Source organism: Lepidochelys kempii, chromosome 14 (assembly GCF_965140285.1).
Source record: "Lepidochelys kempii isolate rLepKem1 chromosome 14, rLepKem1.hap1, whole genome shotgun sequence".
Taxonomy (NCBI): domain Eukaryota; kingdom Metazoa; phylum Chordata; order Testudines; family Cheloniidae; genus Lepidochelys; species Lepidochelys kempii.
In genome coordinates, this window is record NC_136393.1 from 17,759,153 (window position 1) to 17,776,070 (window position 16,918).

At 39.8% G+C, this 16,918-nt stretch overlaps 1 protein-coding gene across 11 annotated transcripts in view; it reads right to left on the reverse strand.

Annotated features, from left to right (window-relative positions):
- Positions 1-16,918, reverse strand: part of TNRC6C (trinucleotide repeat containing adaptor 6C) — a 204,051-nt gene that overhangs the window by 11,595 nt on the left and 175,538 nt on the right. For 5 of the 11 annotated variants that reach the window (XM_073311080.2, XM_073311085.2, XM_073311081.2 and 2 more), the window contains 8 exons: positions 14,568-14,651; positions 13,987-14,218; positions 12,165-12,332; positions 11,076-11,267; positions 10,779-10,922; positions 3,785-3,931; positions 2,428-2,544; positions 126-320 (listed from right to left, as the gene is read on the reverse strand). In XM_073311080.2, the coding sequence (XP_073167181.1) occupies positions 126-320; positions 2,428-2,544; positions 3,785-3,931; positions 10,779-10,922; positions 11,076-11,267; positions 12,165-12,332; positions 13,987-14,218; positions 14,568-14,651 (1,279 nt within the window). Of the gene's footprint in view, positions 1-125; positions 321-2,427; positions 2,545-3,784; positions 3,932-7,637; positions 9,875-10,778; positions 10,923-11,075; positions 11,268-12,164; positions 12,333-13,986; positions 14,219-14,567; positions 14,652-16,918 lie in introns of those variants that run through there. The other 6 variants (XM_073311084.2, XM_073311083.2, XM_073311087.2 and 3 more) reach the window with 4 other exon arrangements.

A 16,918-nucleotide genomic window follows, 5' to 3' on the forward strand; every position in this document is an offset into this window, starting at 1 on the left:
TGAACCTCAAGTACCTGGAGCACAGTACTAGAGCAAAAGTACCATAGTACCATACTACTGTAACATGGAAAATAAAAGCAAACAGAGCATTGCAATATTATAAAATGTAGGAGTCAGAGGAATACCAGAGGAATAAGAGCTGGTCCAACCCAGTGGGCTGGCACCCCAGGTAGATGATGGCTTGGTGTTTGTTAAACCTGGAGGTGGTCTCGTAGGAGCAGTAGTGTTTCTGGGTACCTTCCATAGTTCATGGGATAGAGAGGCTTGTGTGTGAGAGATTGGGCCAGAGGACCATGTAGACTTGATGTCTGACAATTTACCTGCAACAGAGAAACATAATTCATGTATTTTTGGTAAGTAAGCTAAAAAAAAAAAATCTGAACAATCTGCAACTCCAGTAAGTGAAGAGGTGATCCTCAAGGCTGTTCATTAATTATAATCTGCTAGTATCTGACATTTGTTACTATTGTCCGCTTTCTATTGTAACTCCCAGCACTTCTCTTTCTGATAAAGGACAAAGAACCATAAAACAAGACTAGAGACTATGTCTGATTAGCTGAAATCAAAAATAAAATCATTACTGTATATGTTCTAAGTTATTTAGCCCAAATTATTAAAATAATGAAGTTTATACTTTCTGCACCCAAGAAGGAACAACCACTGCTATTTAAAATACAGAAATTAGCACACACGAGTTCTCATGGTTCAGTATTAAGCTGATTCCAGAAGAGGTAGAAAGGGCAAAATTTCCTATGCTGCTGAATAATCAAAGATAAATGCATCAGGTGTATGGATTCTTTTACAAGTTCCTCTTTGAAACACTAACAATCTTCACGAGAAAAGCCCTATACATCGCAATCTACCACTTCTTACAACTTTTTGTTGACCACTTTTTTGTTATGCTCTGAATCCTACCTTCATTTATATTAGTATCATACTTATTTTATTCCAATTTCTGTCAAACCAGAGTTTTATTAAACATACTATAATGACCTAAAATTATACATTTCAAAGACAAACATTAAAACAAAAAAAGGACAAGTTAGCATTTTGGTGTCAATAACACAAACAGGACCAACTCAAAATATAGACACTACCAAACAAAATGCACACTGTCAAATGATCACCTCTGAAACATTTCACCGTTAAGCTTCCACATATCTGCCTGTCTTTCATGTAGCTACACACATACCAAAGATATAGAGCCTGATTCTCCTGCTCTCATTAACGCCTATGTATATCAAGAGCAACTCCATTGATGTCAACGGAGTCAAACTGGTGTAAAGTCAGAGGCCAGTCAGGCCCATATTTTTGTGCAAACTGCAGTGACAAAAAGGAAGTTGTTAATACTATTCAAGTAACTGACTGAGAAAAGAAATCTGAAAGTTTGATTTTTAGAACTAGTAGCAGCAGCTGGGCCTACAATTTAACATATAACGAATGTGCATTAATAAAAGTTAGATGTTGCTATGTTACTGATTCTTATGAGGTTCACATGCAGATAGGATGTAACAGCAAAAAAACAAACAAATAAAAAGGAAATATGCATGGCAGATAAAATTAAGAGATAAGCAAGCCATTAATTTACCCTCCTTCAAGGCCCCTTTGCTTTGTGGCAACGTGGACCTAAATGCTGCACTAAGGTCCCTGGATGTTCAAGCGTCACTTAAATTAAAATGAGGTTTTTAATTTACTAAATATGAACAGGAATAAAGCAAATTAGTAGAGTGGGTATTGTTATATTATATTTATTTTATACTGGCTGCACATTTCCAGCTTTCAGTACTCTGAAGATTTTGTTATTTTTTGAGACTGTCTGCAGACTCAGGCAGACAGGATTGCATCGCTTTGCATTTGGTTTGTGTTAGAAAGTTTTTAACTGCAGTGGAAAATATGAAGCCTTGATTATTGTGTTAGTACTTAAGTTTGGAAATTTTAAAAGTTTTTCTACAGCTTGCTGGACTCAAAGAAATCCTAACAATACCGGGGCTAGAGCTTTATAGAAGATACTTAACTAAAGGGACAGGCAAAACTGAATTTACTGGCAATAGCTTTCAGATCAACCTTTCCTGGTAAGATCCAGCAATAGTGTTACCACTGAGTTCTCGCAGAGAACATTCTGCCTCGCAGTTGGAGCAAAAATAAACTTTGTTAAAAAAGTATGAATGCCAAAATAAAGTAGTAGCATCATGGTATGAAGTGGGCTGAATATATATTTCATTAGCGCCCTTATCAGATATTCACAACTCCAGGCACCTGGTTAAAATGCTCACCACTGCAGAGCTGCCAGTGGGAGCAGCACAGTGCTCAAAAGATATGAAGTCTGCAGTAGTTCTATTATAATAACCAGAGGAAAGCACTTTTTCAGGGCCTTTGCTCTTTGGGGATGGAGAGGGATGCTGAAAGTAGAAAGGCCATTTCTCGTACCTGCAATGCTAGGTGCGGATGCAATGCTGCTGAAAGAGCTACTGTAGCCGGAGGCACTAAGCGGCCAGGCACTCGATGAAGGCAGCGTGGCATTCTGAGATGATGTTGGGGATGACCCTGCAGAACCAGCAAAGAAGCAACTAAGAAAGATGGGCAAAATGGTATTTGCTGCAGAATAAGCAATTCTAACTACATCATGTGCAAATACAAACCAGGCAACCAGTTTCCTCTAACCATGAATGAATGTCATAGAAAGCATGATAAAGTGAAGCAGAATTCTTCAGTATAAAAGAAAAGAAAGCTGGCACCAGAGTGGCAAGTGTGTTGGTGCCCATGCAGAAGACACATTTTGGATTTCCTTTAAGACTATCTGACTCTTGGGACATCAGAGTTAAAGTGAGATCTGAAGGAGGGAAGCTATCTATCTGCATTTTATAACATGCTTGTCAGCCTATCTAAGCACCAGCAACTGTGGATGGATATGAATGTATATGTAAAACCAACCAAATATCCTTGATACCTAAAAACTGCTGAAGTAAGCACTTCTTCCCATGCCCTAATCCCCACAAATACCCTCAGGTATTTTGCAAATTTAGGTTTTGCAGCCGGTAAAATAAATGTGTATATCATAACAATGTTCTAAAACTAACTATATATCAAAAGAGCAATAGTAAGAAACAACTTGAAACCATCTTAAGTTGGCAAATCATTCTACATGTGTTCGACAAACTCACACAACTTAAATTAGGAGCTATCTTGTCATCAGGTTGCCTTATAGGAATGTTAAACATACATCCAAAACCTTCCTACTTTTAACAAATATACGATGTACCAAAAGTAGGGACTGAAACAAAATACCTTCAGAACAGTCAGAACAAAGAATGGGAGGCTATGAACTGAAAGTATCCACTCTAGCAATCAACCACAATTAGCAGCATATTATGAGTGATTTTCATTATTCAAAACATATATACACATACTGTGTTACGTAATATATTAATTCAGAAAACACAAAATTGTTTCTCTTTACAAGATGATATGCTATACAAAAGCCTAATTCTGATGCACTGTTATTAGGAAATATTTTGTTTTGTATCTTAATTGATGATACAAGAGACTAATGATTTATACAGCACCCAGAAGACAGACACTTGCAACTTGACTTTAATGTCAGTTTGACTGAAACTGAATAAATACGTGGCACCAGTGGCTGCTGCACATCTAAACTCCTGCCATCAAACTGTTCCTAAGACAAAGTAGAATGGAAACTAAGAATACAGCCTATAGACAGATTGCTTATCAGTAACCGAGCTCTCACAGTATATTGTCAGTACATATTAACACTATCGGGACGCACATGCTCTCTTGCCATTGAGTCGGAACCCTCTCGAAAGCAGCTGGGGTTGCACAATGCTTCCATGCAGAACTGAACCTTCAAGACCTGAAGGCATGGAAGGGATCCTCAGCCATAACTGTCCCTCAGTTCCTTCTATGTATTCAGAATCTAAAATGAAGACATAGAAGAAGAATGGTGGTGGAAAGTGAGGATCTATGGTTACACTACAGTTACTGGTCAATTATCTTTCTTCTTCCTGTTTTGTCAGTATAGCTCCCCAATTTTAGATGACTGAAGTACTGGTATAAACATAATACCCCCACCTTAAAAAAAAAAAAAAAAAAAAAAAGGAAGTGAGCATTAGCACCAGTTATAGCTCAAAAGAGCTGACAAATTAATTGGAGAAGTTTTCCAGAACACCTGGGAGCCCTGCTGCTATTCTGAGTGAGCCTTAGGAAGCTCGGTCTCAGACATCACTGTAGGGAGGCAAGGTTTGCAAGGGAAGCAGCCCATCTATTATGGGTGAACTAGCTTGCTGGAAAGCAGGGGTAGCAGAACTAGTAAGGGGAGTGGGAGTTGGTGGGAGGTACAGAGGGAAGATTAAACACTGAGATAGAGGAAGGGTTCAGACAGCCATGTCAGCTTACCCTCCCAAGACAGGCAGCAGGCAAAAGTCCAGGGCATGGGGGGAATAAACAGCCACACTCCCCCAAACTATCACAGGTGCCATTATGGACAGGAAAAGGGGGAGATTAAAGGGAATTTCAGCTCATTTCCCTAGATGATACAAACAGTGTAGGGGACTCACTGATATGCATAGTTCCATCCAAATTGCAACTTAACACCTGGGTGAAACTTAGAACAGGTTGTGGAACCACCTTATCTTTACAGAATGCTATGTGTGAGGGATCTATCATTTGACTAATTCAACACTGTAACAACTTACCAAGGGTTGTGCTGGATTCTCCATCACTGGTAATTTTCAAATAAAGATTGGACCTCGACCTTTGACCTTGTAACAGTTGAATGGGTCTCAAACTCCCTTCCTGATGGCAGCAGAATGGACACCAAAAATCCCTGGGCCAGAGGCCTCAATTTCTAGGATACCTCAAACTGCCTAATGGTAATGGGAGACTGACATTTCAAAGAAGGTGGGGAAAAAATGGACAGGACAACCGTGAGTGTCATCTAATTCCTCACCTCCACTACAGCAACAGGGATTGAGTGTTAAACTGGCATTGAGAAGGTAGGCAAGAAGAGAACAAAAGTTGAACAAATTGCTTAGACTTCACCCTTCCAACCTTGCTGGGCACCAACACACACACCAACACAAAGGAATCCGTCAGTGCCAAGAAGCCTCAATGCCAAGGCCTCCGCTGGTGCTAACCTACTTTCAAAACAGACCCTTCCTTGGGGATTCCGAAATACCCAGAGGAATAGTGATGACGAAGGTTAAGATTTTGTCATGGGTATTTTTAGTAAAATTCATAGACAGGTTGCAGGCAATAAACAAAAATGCTGGAGATGAGAGCCTAAGCCCCACTATTGTGTGTGTGGTGGGGGGTGGGGGGGGGGCACTCCAGTACCCACTGCCAGCAGTGGCTGAAGCTGAAGGGAAAATGTCACAGAGGTTTCTGAAAAGTTATGGAATCTGTGACTTCTGTGACAAATTCTTATATTTAGTCATGACTTTTCATTTTTATCTTCCTTCTTATATCAAGGAGTAAGAGGTTAAGGCCAAGCACAACACATTGCCCTTCCTCGAGTTTATTTGAACCTGAGGATTTCTAGGAGCCATGATTCAGAAATCTATTTGGTGCCAAAAATAGCCCCGATTCTAAATAGCTAGGCTTTTTAACTAAGAGCAGATTCATCCAGCAATGCTTTTCCAAGAACAGGGAATAAAGCTTGGAATCCGCCTCCTTATGGGTATGAAGGATAAAAGGACTACAAGCCATGCTCTGACCCTGTGAGTGACCTTCACTGAGGTACTTTAGGCATCAGAAATGCCAGTCTGTCAGTGTCTTCTTTGTACTACAAAATGCACAGCTTTTAAGTCAATCTCTTACGCTAGGGCATGCCATAATATAATCTCAGACTCCAAGGGATCTGACCAGGGTTGAAGGAACAGGTGCTGACAAAAGTGCTCAGAACTGGGCACGGGACCAGACACCTCAGTATTAAGCAATGATAAAAGCTATCCAAACAGCTAAGCTAACATTACAATGCTAATTCTTACACAAATTAAAGGAAAAAGCTGATGAAGGAAGACAGCATGTTAGTGAGCCCCAGAGTCACTGCTTTCCATAGAGGTTTGTCTCAAAGGAGCATGTATGCCCCTAGAATGGTAATGCATATTGACAATCCATTTAAAGGAGAAGGGGAGATTACTTACTGTAACTGGAGATTCTTCGAGATGTGTGGCCTTATCTGTAATTCCACATGTGGGTATGCATGTGTGCCATGCGCCAGAATCCAAAAATTCTTCAAAGCAGCATCCATCGACCTGAACATGCGCAGTAGTTTCCCTTGTGCTCCTGACCAAGGGCATAAGGGGCAGTATGGATTGATGACTCTCCAGTTCCCTCTTACCACAATCCAACAGGATCCAAAGCAGAGGTGAAGGAGGGCAGGTGGTGGAATACAGATAGAGCCCACCAATCTAAAAGACTCTCCAGTTCCAGTAAGTAATCTCCACTACGTCTTCGAGTGCTGGTCCCTATGTGTATTCCACACATGGGTGACTAGCAGGCAATGCTCAGAGTGAAGGAGGGTGCAGGGAAGCTGGTAGCCCAGAGAGGGGTGCCATTTCAGATTGGGAGCGGGGAGAGGAGAACTTTAGTGGTGATTCCAGGGGCTACACTGCAGATACAAGTAGTTTTCAAAAATAACCAACCACCACTACCTTGCAGGCTAACTACTTTAAACCTTGTGATACTGAAACAATTTGGATGATTCACACAAACAATATTTTATTACACACTAACTCAAAGATTGTTTCACAGTAACACACAATGGAAGCACTTTCCATAGCATTGGTTTTTGTATTCTGACTTTCCCAATGCATAAATGATTGATTGACATTCTAAATGTAATAGAATTTCAATGAACTTCATGTTTATATGAAGGAGGTCAAAATATATTGTTCAAAATCTTATAGCAGTAAGATCAAAACTAAAAATGAAACAAGATGGCCCATATTGTGTTCTCATTTATACAACTCCAAATTCAGAATAATGGTTGAAACCCAGGCAATTTTTTCCAGATTTACAGCAGTACTACAGAGAACAGAATTTGCCCTTTTGTGTTTGTTAGTGCAATTTCTGTTGGAAACTGTGCTAGAGACAGCTATGGATAGTGATTCTCTGGTAAAACCTCTCCCTAAGTGGCTCATTATATTGAAGAATTCATTTAGCACAACTTATTGTAAGTATTAAAGCGCAGCTAAATTATTAGAACTTACTTGATTATGTTTCTTTGTAAAACTTCCGTAAAATAAAGATTGGAACAAACATTGCCTCCCAGTAATATGAGACCTTTGTGTAGGACCAACTGAAATTAATTAACTATGGTAAAAGGTCCATCTGTATAGAGATCATCCACAACAAAACCCTTTCATTGGCCGGGGGAGGGGAGGAGGAGAGAAAGCCATTTAGATATAAAATTGAACTTAAACATACTCCACAAGTTATCATCATCCAATACTTGTGCATAGGTAAATGAAGGGGCATTCTGGAGGTAGCTCTTGCTCTTTTTGTTGAAACACTCGTGATGAAACTAGAAGCTGAGGAGATCTAAAAAGAAACCCCCCTGGATAATTCAGAACTACACTGTGTTGCTGCTGGGCATCATTTACCCTCTCCGATCTTTCTCCTTTAATTTCTTTAGGGTGCTGTTCTAGGCATTTTAGAAATAATGCTACATCATGTCAGGAAAAACACTGGCATCTGGAGTCGATGTGATCTCTGCTTGGTCAGTAGGTTGAATGAAACCACACTTCTAGTCCCCGCAAGCCGTGTATAGCGAATGGTGATAAGAATAGTCCCTGCAGGGGGACTGGGGAGGTGGATTGTGAGGGGAGAAGGAAAGAAACTCTATAGAGTATCCCTGGTGTATAATCTCCAGGACCCAAATGTCCATGGTGATCTTGTTCCAGGTGTGGGTGAAGAGGGTAACATGACCTCCAAAGTTGACAGGGGAAGGCGTAAGTGTCATGAACAGTGGTGAGCAAGTCTCAACCTGCATGTAAAAAATGGCCTTTGGCCTGAGGCTGGGAATAAGCAGAGGCTGTGGAAGTAGGAGCTGCCAGTGGTTCAGGTGGACACTGATAATATGGAGCATCTGCAGGGGGTGGTTGTGGCCTGAAGGGCTGTCTCTGGTTTCTTCTCCTGGGGGCTGAAGTGTAATGGACTTTTCGTTAAACAGGTGGGACCTGTCGAAAGGAAAGTCTATGGATAGTGTTTTTGACCTCTCTAGAAAAGCCTGACAATTGGAGTCCCTTTGCATGACCAGGCCTGTGTGGCCAAACTTCTGGATGCAGTATCTCCGGCATCTACTGCAGCTGGAGAGTCAACTTTGTCACTAGTTTTCCTTCGACCAGAAAAGCTTGGAATTGGGCTCGGTCTTCCACTGGGAGTCCGTAAATCTGGCGTAGGTGTTGAAATTGTATTTTGTTAATAAGGCTTGGTAATCAGCTAAATGAAATTGCAGACCTGCAGAGGAGACGACCTTCCTACATAGGTCCTACATAGGTTCCTACAACAGAACTTTCATGCCTCTCTAGTTCTGGATGGAAAAGATGAGCAGATATTGCACTTTGCTGACATACGTGCTTCACCCAGGTGGTACCGGCACCACTGATGCTTGTCACTATTGGAGAAGGAATGAGGGCAGGAGATGCAACTCTTCAATCTTGGGACTCTGGGCATAATCCCAGGACCGGGGAGGATTGTCCTCCGAATGGGGGTTGGGGAAACTTATCCTATACCTACTATAAACATACGCTAACTAAAACTAATAAACTACATATAAAATCTATTTACAACAAGTTTACTTTACAGATTATGCACTGAAAAAGAGGACATGATTCCAATTCAGGCCATGAGACAGCAAGGAGGAACTGGAAAGGCATTGATCCACATTGCTCTTTATACTCTCAGTCAGGAGCACAAGGGAAACCACTGTGCATGTGTGAGTCAGTGGACACTGCTCTGAAGAATGTCCGGACTCGGGTGTATGACGTGTATGTGTACCCATGTGTGGAATACACATAGGGACCAGCACTTGAAGAAATAGTACAATTATTTATTCATACACTAGTATTTATGTAAAGGATTATAGTACATTTTCTAACTACGCAGATATGAGATCTGCATGATGCAGAGCCATGAATTATTATATATAAATGTACAAAGTAGACAATATTAATTTCAGTGTCACTCTAATGTTGGCACAACACAAATAAAATACTGGATGCATCAGAATCTCAACTATAGCTAAATAACTTCTTTAAGCCTACCTGATTAGCAGTGTAAAAATAATTTAAAAATGTTTAAATTCCCCTCCCTTAAAAACACCTAAAGTCATTAAATAGTTAATTGAGTATTACTCATATACACAAATAACTGAAGTTTTAGCTTGAACAAAGACTACTTTCTGACAGCTTTCCAGATGATAAAGGATATAATTCAACATTACTTAATGTGATAAAAAAACATCCCGTCATCTCTCACTCCCTTCAAGTTCCACAGCCTCTTACCGGACATAGCTTCGAGTTCCACTGCTCAGGATACCAGGAAACTTGCTTCAATGATAATTATGATTCACAATCTAGGCAAACACCCACAAGTGACTATGATAGCTCAATCTACGTTTTAAAGTCCTTGCAGGTCCTACTGACAGCTTGGTTATAATTCTGCTCTGCGCATTATAGTGTTCTACTAGACTGCTTTCTTCGGACAATTTACATATTAGGTCATAGCATGACCACAAACAACAACTAAGCTACCTTTAGTTTGGTCCATTTTCCGAAGCTATGGACCCCTGTTGAGGTGTACTAAAGTCCAATGACTCAGTGTTTTAGAGAGGATCCCTCTTCATTCTGGAGTAAAACTTATGGGGAGAGGGATGGAGAAAGGTGAAAAGAATATTTATATATAATAATTTTTTTCCAACCCTCTCTTGGCTGATTTTAGGGATATACAAATCCATCTTCTCTTTCTGCTTGATCCTGTAGTGAAGTCACAAATCAGGTTTTCATGACGTCAATTTGTTGCCATGGAAAGAATTGTGATTTCCTGACTTTGGCATTATGACTTCACTGCTGTGTCAAGTAGGAGAAAAGGCTGGGTTGTGTAGAGAGCAAAACCAAACAGATATAGTATTTAAACATAATAAGAAATCTCCTGGAAAACATGTAGATTTATATTTAAGCCTGAGAGTTTTCAACAGTATGAAAAGTGGTAAGTTTCCAATAAGAATCCAGGAATCTCCAAATTCTGACTTAGCGGGCCAAAAATGTCTAGATTTATGGTGGAAGTTCAACAGTAGCAGCAAAGCATGAACACTATCAGATCCACCTTTCATCTGCACATAGGTAGTACAGACAATTCTCTACCGAAAAAAACCCCCAGTATATACAAAACACAGGAATAAGACAAGTATCAGAGGGGTAGCCATGTTAGTCTGTATCCATAAAAACAACAAGGAGTCCGGTGGCACCTTAAAGACTAACCGCTTTATTTGGGCATAAGCTTTCGTGGGTAAAAAACTACTTCTTCAGATGCATGAAGTGAAAATTACAGATTATGCTTGTATCTGTAATTTTCACTTCATGCATCTGAAAAAGTGGTTTTTTACCCACGAAAGCTTATGCCCAAATAAAGCGGTTAGTCTTTAAGGTGCCACCGAAAGCCTTGTTGTTTTTTAGGAATAAGACAGTTAGTTCAAATGTTTGGAAGGAAGGGAAACAAAGTGACTACAGAGGTGCAAAGTGTTTGTGTGACTTTTGCTCTACCTCCACTCTTGAGAAGATAGCGATTAACATCTTGTATGGTGGTATTAATGGTAGGCCCAGTCGGAACACTTCCAGGAGTGACATCTGGGTCATTCTCAGGGTCAATATTCTGCAGTCCTTTCCATGGCACTCCAGGATGAAATTCTATTTTAAAATAGCAGAAGCAAGAGTCTATGAAATTACTATCCTTTGCTCTAAGCTCCCACACAAAAGACAGACACTGATTCAGTAAATAAAACCAACACTTAGATTCAGTGACATCAGTATTTTTAAGGTAATATTTTTGTGTTTTGTTACCTGGTGGCCAGTTAATGCTGGAACCATTGGAGATTTTATCACTATCAGTTTTGGCACGTGACCAGCTGTGAGGAACAGCTACAGGTGGACTGGCTGGTGAATCACTGTTTTGGATCAGATCGTACCGTCCATAAGAGTCATCAATGGAGGACTTTCCTGAAGGACCAATACTTAGACCTCCAGGAATAGCACCTGAAATGATAGAAGGGAAAAAAATAATTTGTATGGGGGCAGGACTCATTCTTTGGCTGCTCCTTTCATCTTTATTATATTTTATAATTTTTCTTGTCCTTAAAACTTTCCAAATTTTAAAATTAAGTAATGTAATTAAAATATACATACAGTAAGAAAACAAACAATTATTCAAGATTTAACACAGTTCAAGATAGTCTCTCTTGGCACTCCCAGGATCTGAATCGGATGAAAACCTCAGTAGCACATCATACTGTAAGTTAGCTAACAGCAATTCAGAGATCTCTGTCAAAAACAAGCTCAAATGGATAAGGTGATTCTGAATAGGAATTAGAAAACAACAAGTTAATGTGGGGATGTAGAAATAGTTGCAGGCTAACAGCTATCATCGAAGTGAAATGATTTGTGCTGCTAATGACAAAGAAGCAGGACACAGTAATCTTAACAGAGCACAACTCTGAGCAGAGCTGGGAATTTAGTACTCAAGATTTTGGAGGTGGAGTTGGGGAAGGAATTTAAAACGCATTACAGTTAGGGCAAAGGTGATGCAGCTCTGTTCTGAGGTACACTGGCAATTCTGTGAGGGATGTTTGCGTAGTGCCTGCCACATTAAGGCTGGTTCTAGTTGGTGCTATTATTCACTCATTTTTCTGAACTACATTCGCCAAACCAAAAACATTTTTAAACAAAGCTTTGATGGAAGGATCCATGTTCTGCAACCATAATGAGACAGCCTATACCATAAGAAGTTCTTTAAAAGTATTAATTTAATAGTTTATAATCTGAAAGGGTATTTTGTATGAGCTCTTATAATAGAGAATGCCTGGAAATTAGGTTGCTTTGCCAATCTGACCATCATGTCCTAAGAGTACTAATTGATAAACGTAGTTGACATACCATGCTTGCTAGAATTCTGGTCAAGTGAAGAAGCAGCACTAGATATATTATCCATGGAGTTGGGGTGTGTCCACTGAGGAAGGCGAGACTGAGACTGAGAAGTATCCTTCACTGACAAACCACCAGTCATGTCCATGCTGTTTACATTCATGTTCGGATTCAGTCCAGCTTAGGGGAAGCAGGTAGGTTGTTACATATTCCTAACATTTATACTCCCCCAATCCCCAACATTAATTCTTGGTGCTTAATGTCCACACAAATGAGTTATTGAACTTTAGATTTCAGATAGAAATAGTTCTGTATATACTGTATGTCAATTTATCACATGCTGGTCTCAGCCTGCTGCTCAATAAATTCTACTCCTCTAAAAAATATCACCCTTTTGTTTCTGCTAAAACTCCCACTAACTTCAGATAAAATTAAACCATTGACAATGAGAAAAAGAACTCACCGTAGGGATGTATTTTAATGCCATCGGCATTTCCACTTTAATTCTTCCTAGTTGTCTCAGAAAAGGCATTTTGCATTAGAATTCGAAATTAAAACAAGCAAGGAATTTGCAACGTTCCATCAGTGACAGATCATTCTGGTCAACTTTCCAAAAAATCCTTGGATTTTTTGGGCTACCACTGTTTTTTAAAACGATTAACACCTCAGCAACCAATTGCATAATACTGATTTGTTATTCTTTAAGTTGCTGCTCTTCTACTCAGAGTCACGTTTAATGTATTTAAAAATTATAATAAAGACTAAATGATACATTTTTATAATCAATACATAGACAGTATTCTAGGGAAGAACTTTTCATCTTTCCAAGATGGGGATCTTTAGATTTTCAGGAAATGATTCTGAAAGTTAACAGATCAGACAGTGCTGAGCACCTTTCAAGTTTAGGCCCTTCATATACTTATAAGCACCTTTTTGACCTTGTGGTGGTCATCATCCTAGTACCTAGCATACACTAATATACCTTTTCAGCTAACCTGTAAGATAAGTAAGTATCATCAACCCCACTTTACAAAGATTAGATAGAGGCACAGATAAATTACGTTATTTGCCCTACGTCACACAGGAAGTCTCGCACAGATAGAAATAAAATACAGATCTCCTGAATCCCACTCAATTGCCTTGCACACAAGACCATCCTTAATATCCTCCTGGTGCAAGTTTTAGTGAAAACCATATAGTTCAGTTAGAGTGGAACTGGTTCACAATCACGCTACATTCTGCTGACAAAAATAAACACATTGACATCTAATGCACTGTAATCCAGCTTAAAGAGGAGGGCAATTGCAGTGCTGGAAGGGCATTTTCTGTAAGAGATCCTTGACTTTGGAACTCCCCCCCCCCCCCTTTGGTGCACCAGAATCAAGAATTAGCTTTCTAAGTACGCTGCTAAGTTCATAATTTCTTTCAGGCTTTTGGGGGAGTGAGTTGAGGTAGGCTATTATGACGACTAGGTGTAGGGCTACTACAGTGATGGGGATAAATTATTGTAATTTTGTGTAGCAACTCAATATGCATTTTGTTAACATGCTTCTTGTAGATTCTCTTGTATTTTATATTTTTAGTACTGTAATGCACCTAGAGCAGTGGTTTTCAACCTGTGGTCCATGGACCCCCGGGGGGTCCGCAGACAATGTCTAAGATTTCCATAGAGGTCCACACCTCCATTCAAAATTTTTTAGGCTTCCACAAATGAAAAAAGGTTGAAAACCACTGACCTAGAACAAAGGATAGGTGCTCAGAAGTTGAAATAATTAAACATATAAACACTATCTCCTCTCTTTTGTAAGTGGAAGCTTAAATGAAAGAAACTTACCAAGAGGGTAAGGAGCAAAGGTGTTAGGAGAAGACTGTTGCTCTTTGGTCTGCAGGTCAGGTAGGCCGGGAGCCTGGGGATGAGGTGAAAAGCTATCCATGGCTGATTTGCCTGCAGAGGGGTGCAAAGATAGATGTGGAGGGGGAGGCTGCTGCTTCATAAGCAGGGCCTGAGCCAGCTGGCGCTGGTGCTGCTGGATCTGCTGCTGCATGTTATTGATTGTACGTGCAACCTGTCACCAAAGATTAAAAACAAAAAACAAAAAACAATCAACAAAAGCTAGATAGTACAAAGGTGCACAAGCCATGCTGCCCCAGTTTCTAAATTGAATCAACACAACATCCAGCCCTTTGAAACAAAGAATTAACTGAATTAAGAGTTCAACAACATTCTTTCAAAAGTGAGGAAAGTAGAACTGCATTCAGTAACACTGGTACTCTTCTCTTTCAATATAAATCCATGCAATACAGTTTGGTTTACTTAATGCTACTCTAACTCATTTCGAGTAATGAACTAGAATCTTTATAGGCAGCTGAAACCAGAACCTAATGTTGAAATCAAAGTTGGCAGGTTAAACTTACTTGCTGCTCCTGTTGTCTCATAGGTCCGGAAACATTACGCTGAGCCTGTAACATCTGCTGCTGGATTTGTAAACGTTGGTACGCCTACAAGTAAGAAACAAGGAAGGTCAAAAGTCATACATTAAAAAAAACCTAACATCCTTGTTTAAAGTGTGTTTGTAAGTTACAAAATATAAGGAAAGTGTTAGTCCTGTACTTAGCGGGGAAGGAGAGCTAATAATGGCTGACATCAAGAAGGGTGAGGTGTTTAATGCCTATTTTGTTAAAAAGGTAAATTACGACAAGATACTTAATACAATTAATATTAACAAGGGGAAGGAACACAAGCCAAAATATGGAAACAACAGGATAAAATCTATGTAGATAAGTTAGATGCACTCAAGTTGGCAGGGCCTGATGAAATTGATCCAAGGGTACTTAAGGACCCGGCGAAACAATCTCACAGAATTGTGAGACAGACGTGGTAGATTATCTAGGAGAACTCATGGAGGACGGGTGAGGTTCCACAAGACTGGAGAATGGCAAAAGTAGGACCTATCTTTAAAAAGGGGAACAAAGACTACTGGAGAACTATAGACCTGTCAGCCTAACTTCGATACCTGGAAAGATACTGGAACAAATTATTAAATAATCAATTTGTAAGCAGCTAGAAAATAACAGGGAGATAAGTAATACCCAACACGGATTTGCCAAGAACAAATTATGCCAAATCAACATAATTTCCTTCTTTGATAGGGTTACTAGCTTAGTGGGTGGGGGAGAGGGAGCTGTAACCATGATATTTTGATTTTAGTAAGGCTTTTCACACAGTCCCAATGGAAATGTGGTCAACATGAAATTACTATAAGATGGGTGCAAAACTGGTTGAAAGACCGTACTCAAAGAGCAGTTATCAATGGTTCGTTGCCAAATTCGGAGGATGTATCTAGTGGGATCCTGTAGGGGGTCTGTCCTGGGTCTCGTACTATTCAATATTCTCATTAATGAAGAGTCTGTTTATTAAATTTGAGGATGTCACCAAGATGGGAGGGATTGCAAGCATTTTGAAGAATTTGAATTCTAATCCTAATGACTGTGACAAATTAGAGAATAAATATGAAATCAACAAGGTGGAATTCAATAAAGACAAGTACAAAGTACTACACTTTGATTTTTCCTTCCTAAGGCACAACTACAAAATGGGGAATAACTGGCCTGGCAGTAATTCTGCAGAAAAGGGTCTGGGGGGTTACAGTGGATCACAACTTCAAAATGAGTCAACATGATGCAGTTACAAAAAAAAAAAAAAAAGAAAAAAGTCTAACGTCATTCTTGGGCTCCACTTGGCCCCATGTGGCATCAGTAAATCCCACAGATAATCTGCCATTAAATAATAAACCTGAGATTTGAAAGGAGAACGAGGCCAGCCCCGTCCTTGTGTGGATGCAAGCGGCACAGTTATGTTCCTGCCACTCTTGGTGTTTGATCTTCTGTGTGGGACAACATAGTGGCCTTATGACACTTATACCGTAACATTCTTCACTGTGTCAGAGCCCCATTATGATGAACTAATGCAATGTTATGATCTATCTAGAGATTTACGCATGAGATTGGGGCCTCCTGAGTTCTCTTCCTATCACTGTTTTGGCACACAACATCTCCATGCCTTAATTTCCCGTTTGGTAAAATGGGGACAAAAATACTTATTTCTTGGGGGTGGGGGTTGTGAGCCTTACTTGCTCAACGTATAGCAATATATTATAATGTATAGCTATATTAAGAGGAGTGTCATATTTAAGATATAAGTAATTGCCCTGCTCTACTTGGCACTGGAAAGGCCTCAGCTAGAGTCCTGTATCCAGTTATGGGCATCACACTTTCAGAAAGGCGTGGACAAATTGGAGAGAGTCCAGATGAGAACAACAAAAATGAGAAAAGGTTTTGAAAACATGACCTATGAGGAAAGGCTAAATAAACTGAACAGGTTTGCTTCTTGAGAAAAGACGACTGAAGGGGGACCTGATAATAAACATTAAATATGCTAAGGGCTGTTATAGAAAAGATGGTGACCAATTGTTCTCCATGTCAACTATAGGTAGGACAACAAATAATGGGCTTAATCTGCAGCAAAGGAGATTTAGGATTAGGAAAAAACTAACTATAAAGACAGTTAGGTACTGGAATATGCTTCCAAGGGAGGCTATGAAATACTCACTGCTGGAGGTTTTTAAGACTAGGTTACACTAACACCTGTGAGGGATGGTCTAGGTTTACTTGGTCCTGCCTCAGTGCAGAGGCTGGACTACATGACCTCTTGAGGTCCCTTCCATTTCTACATTTCTATGATTCTAAAAATGCAAACTGAAATATTC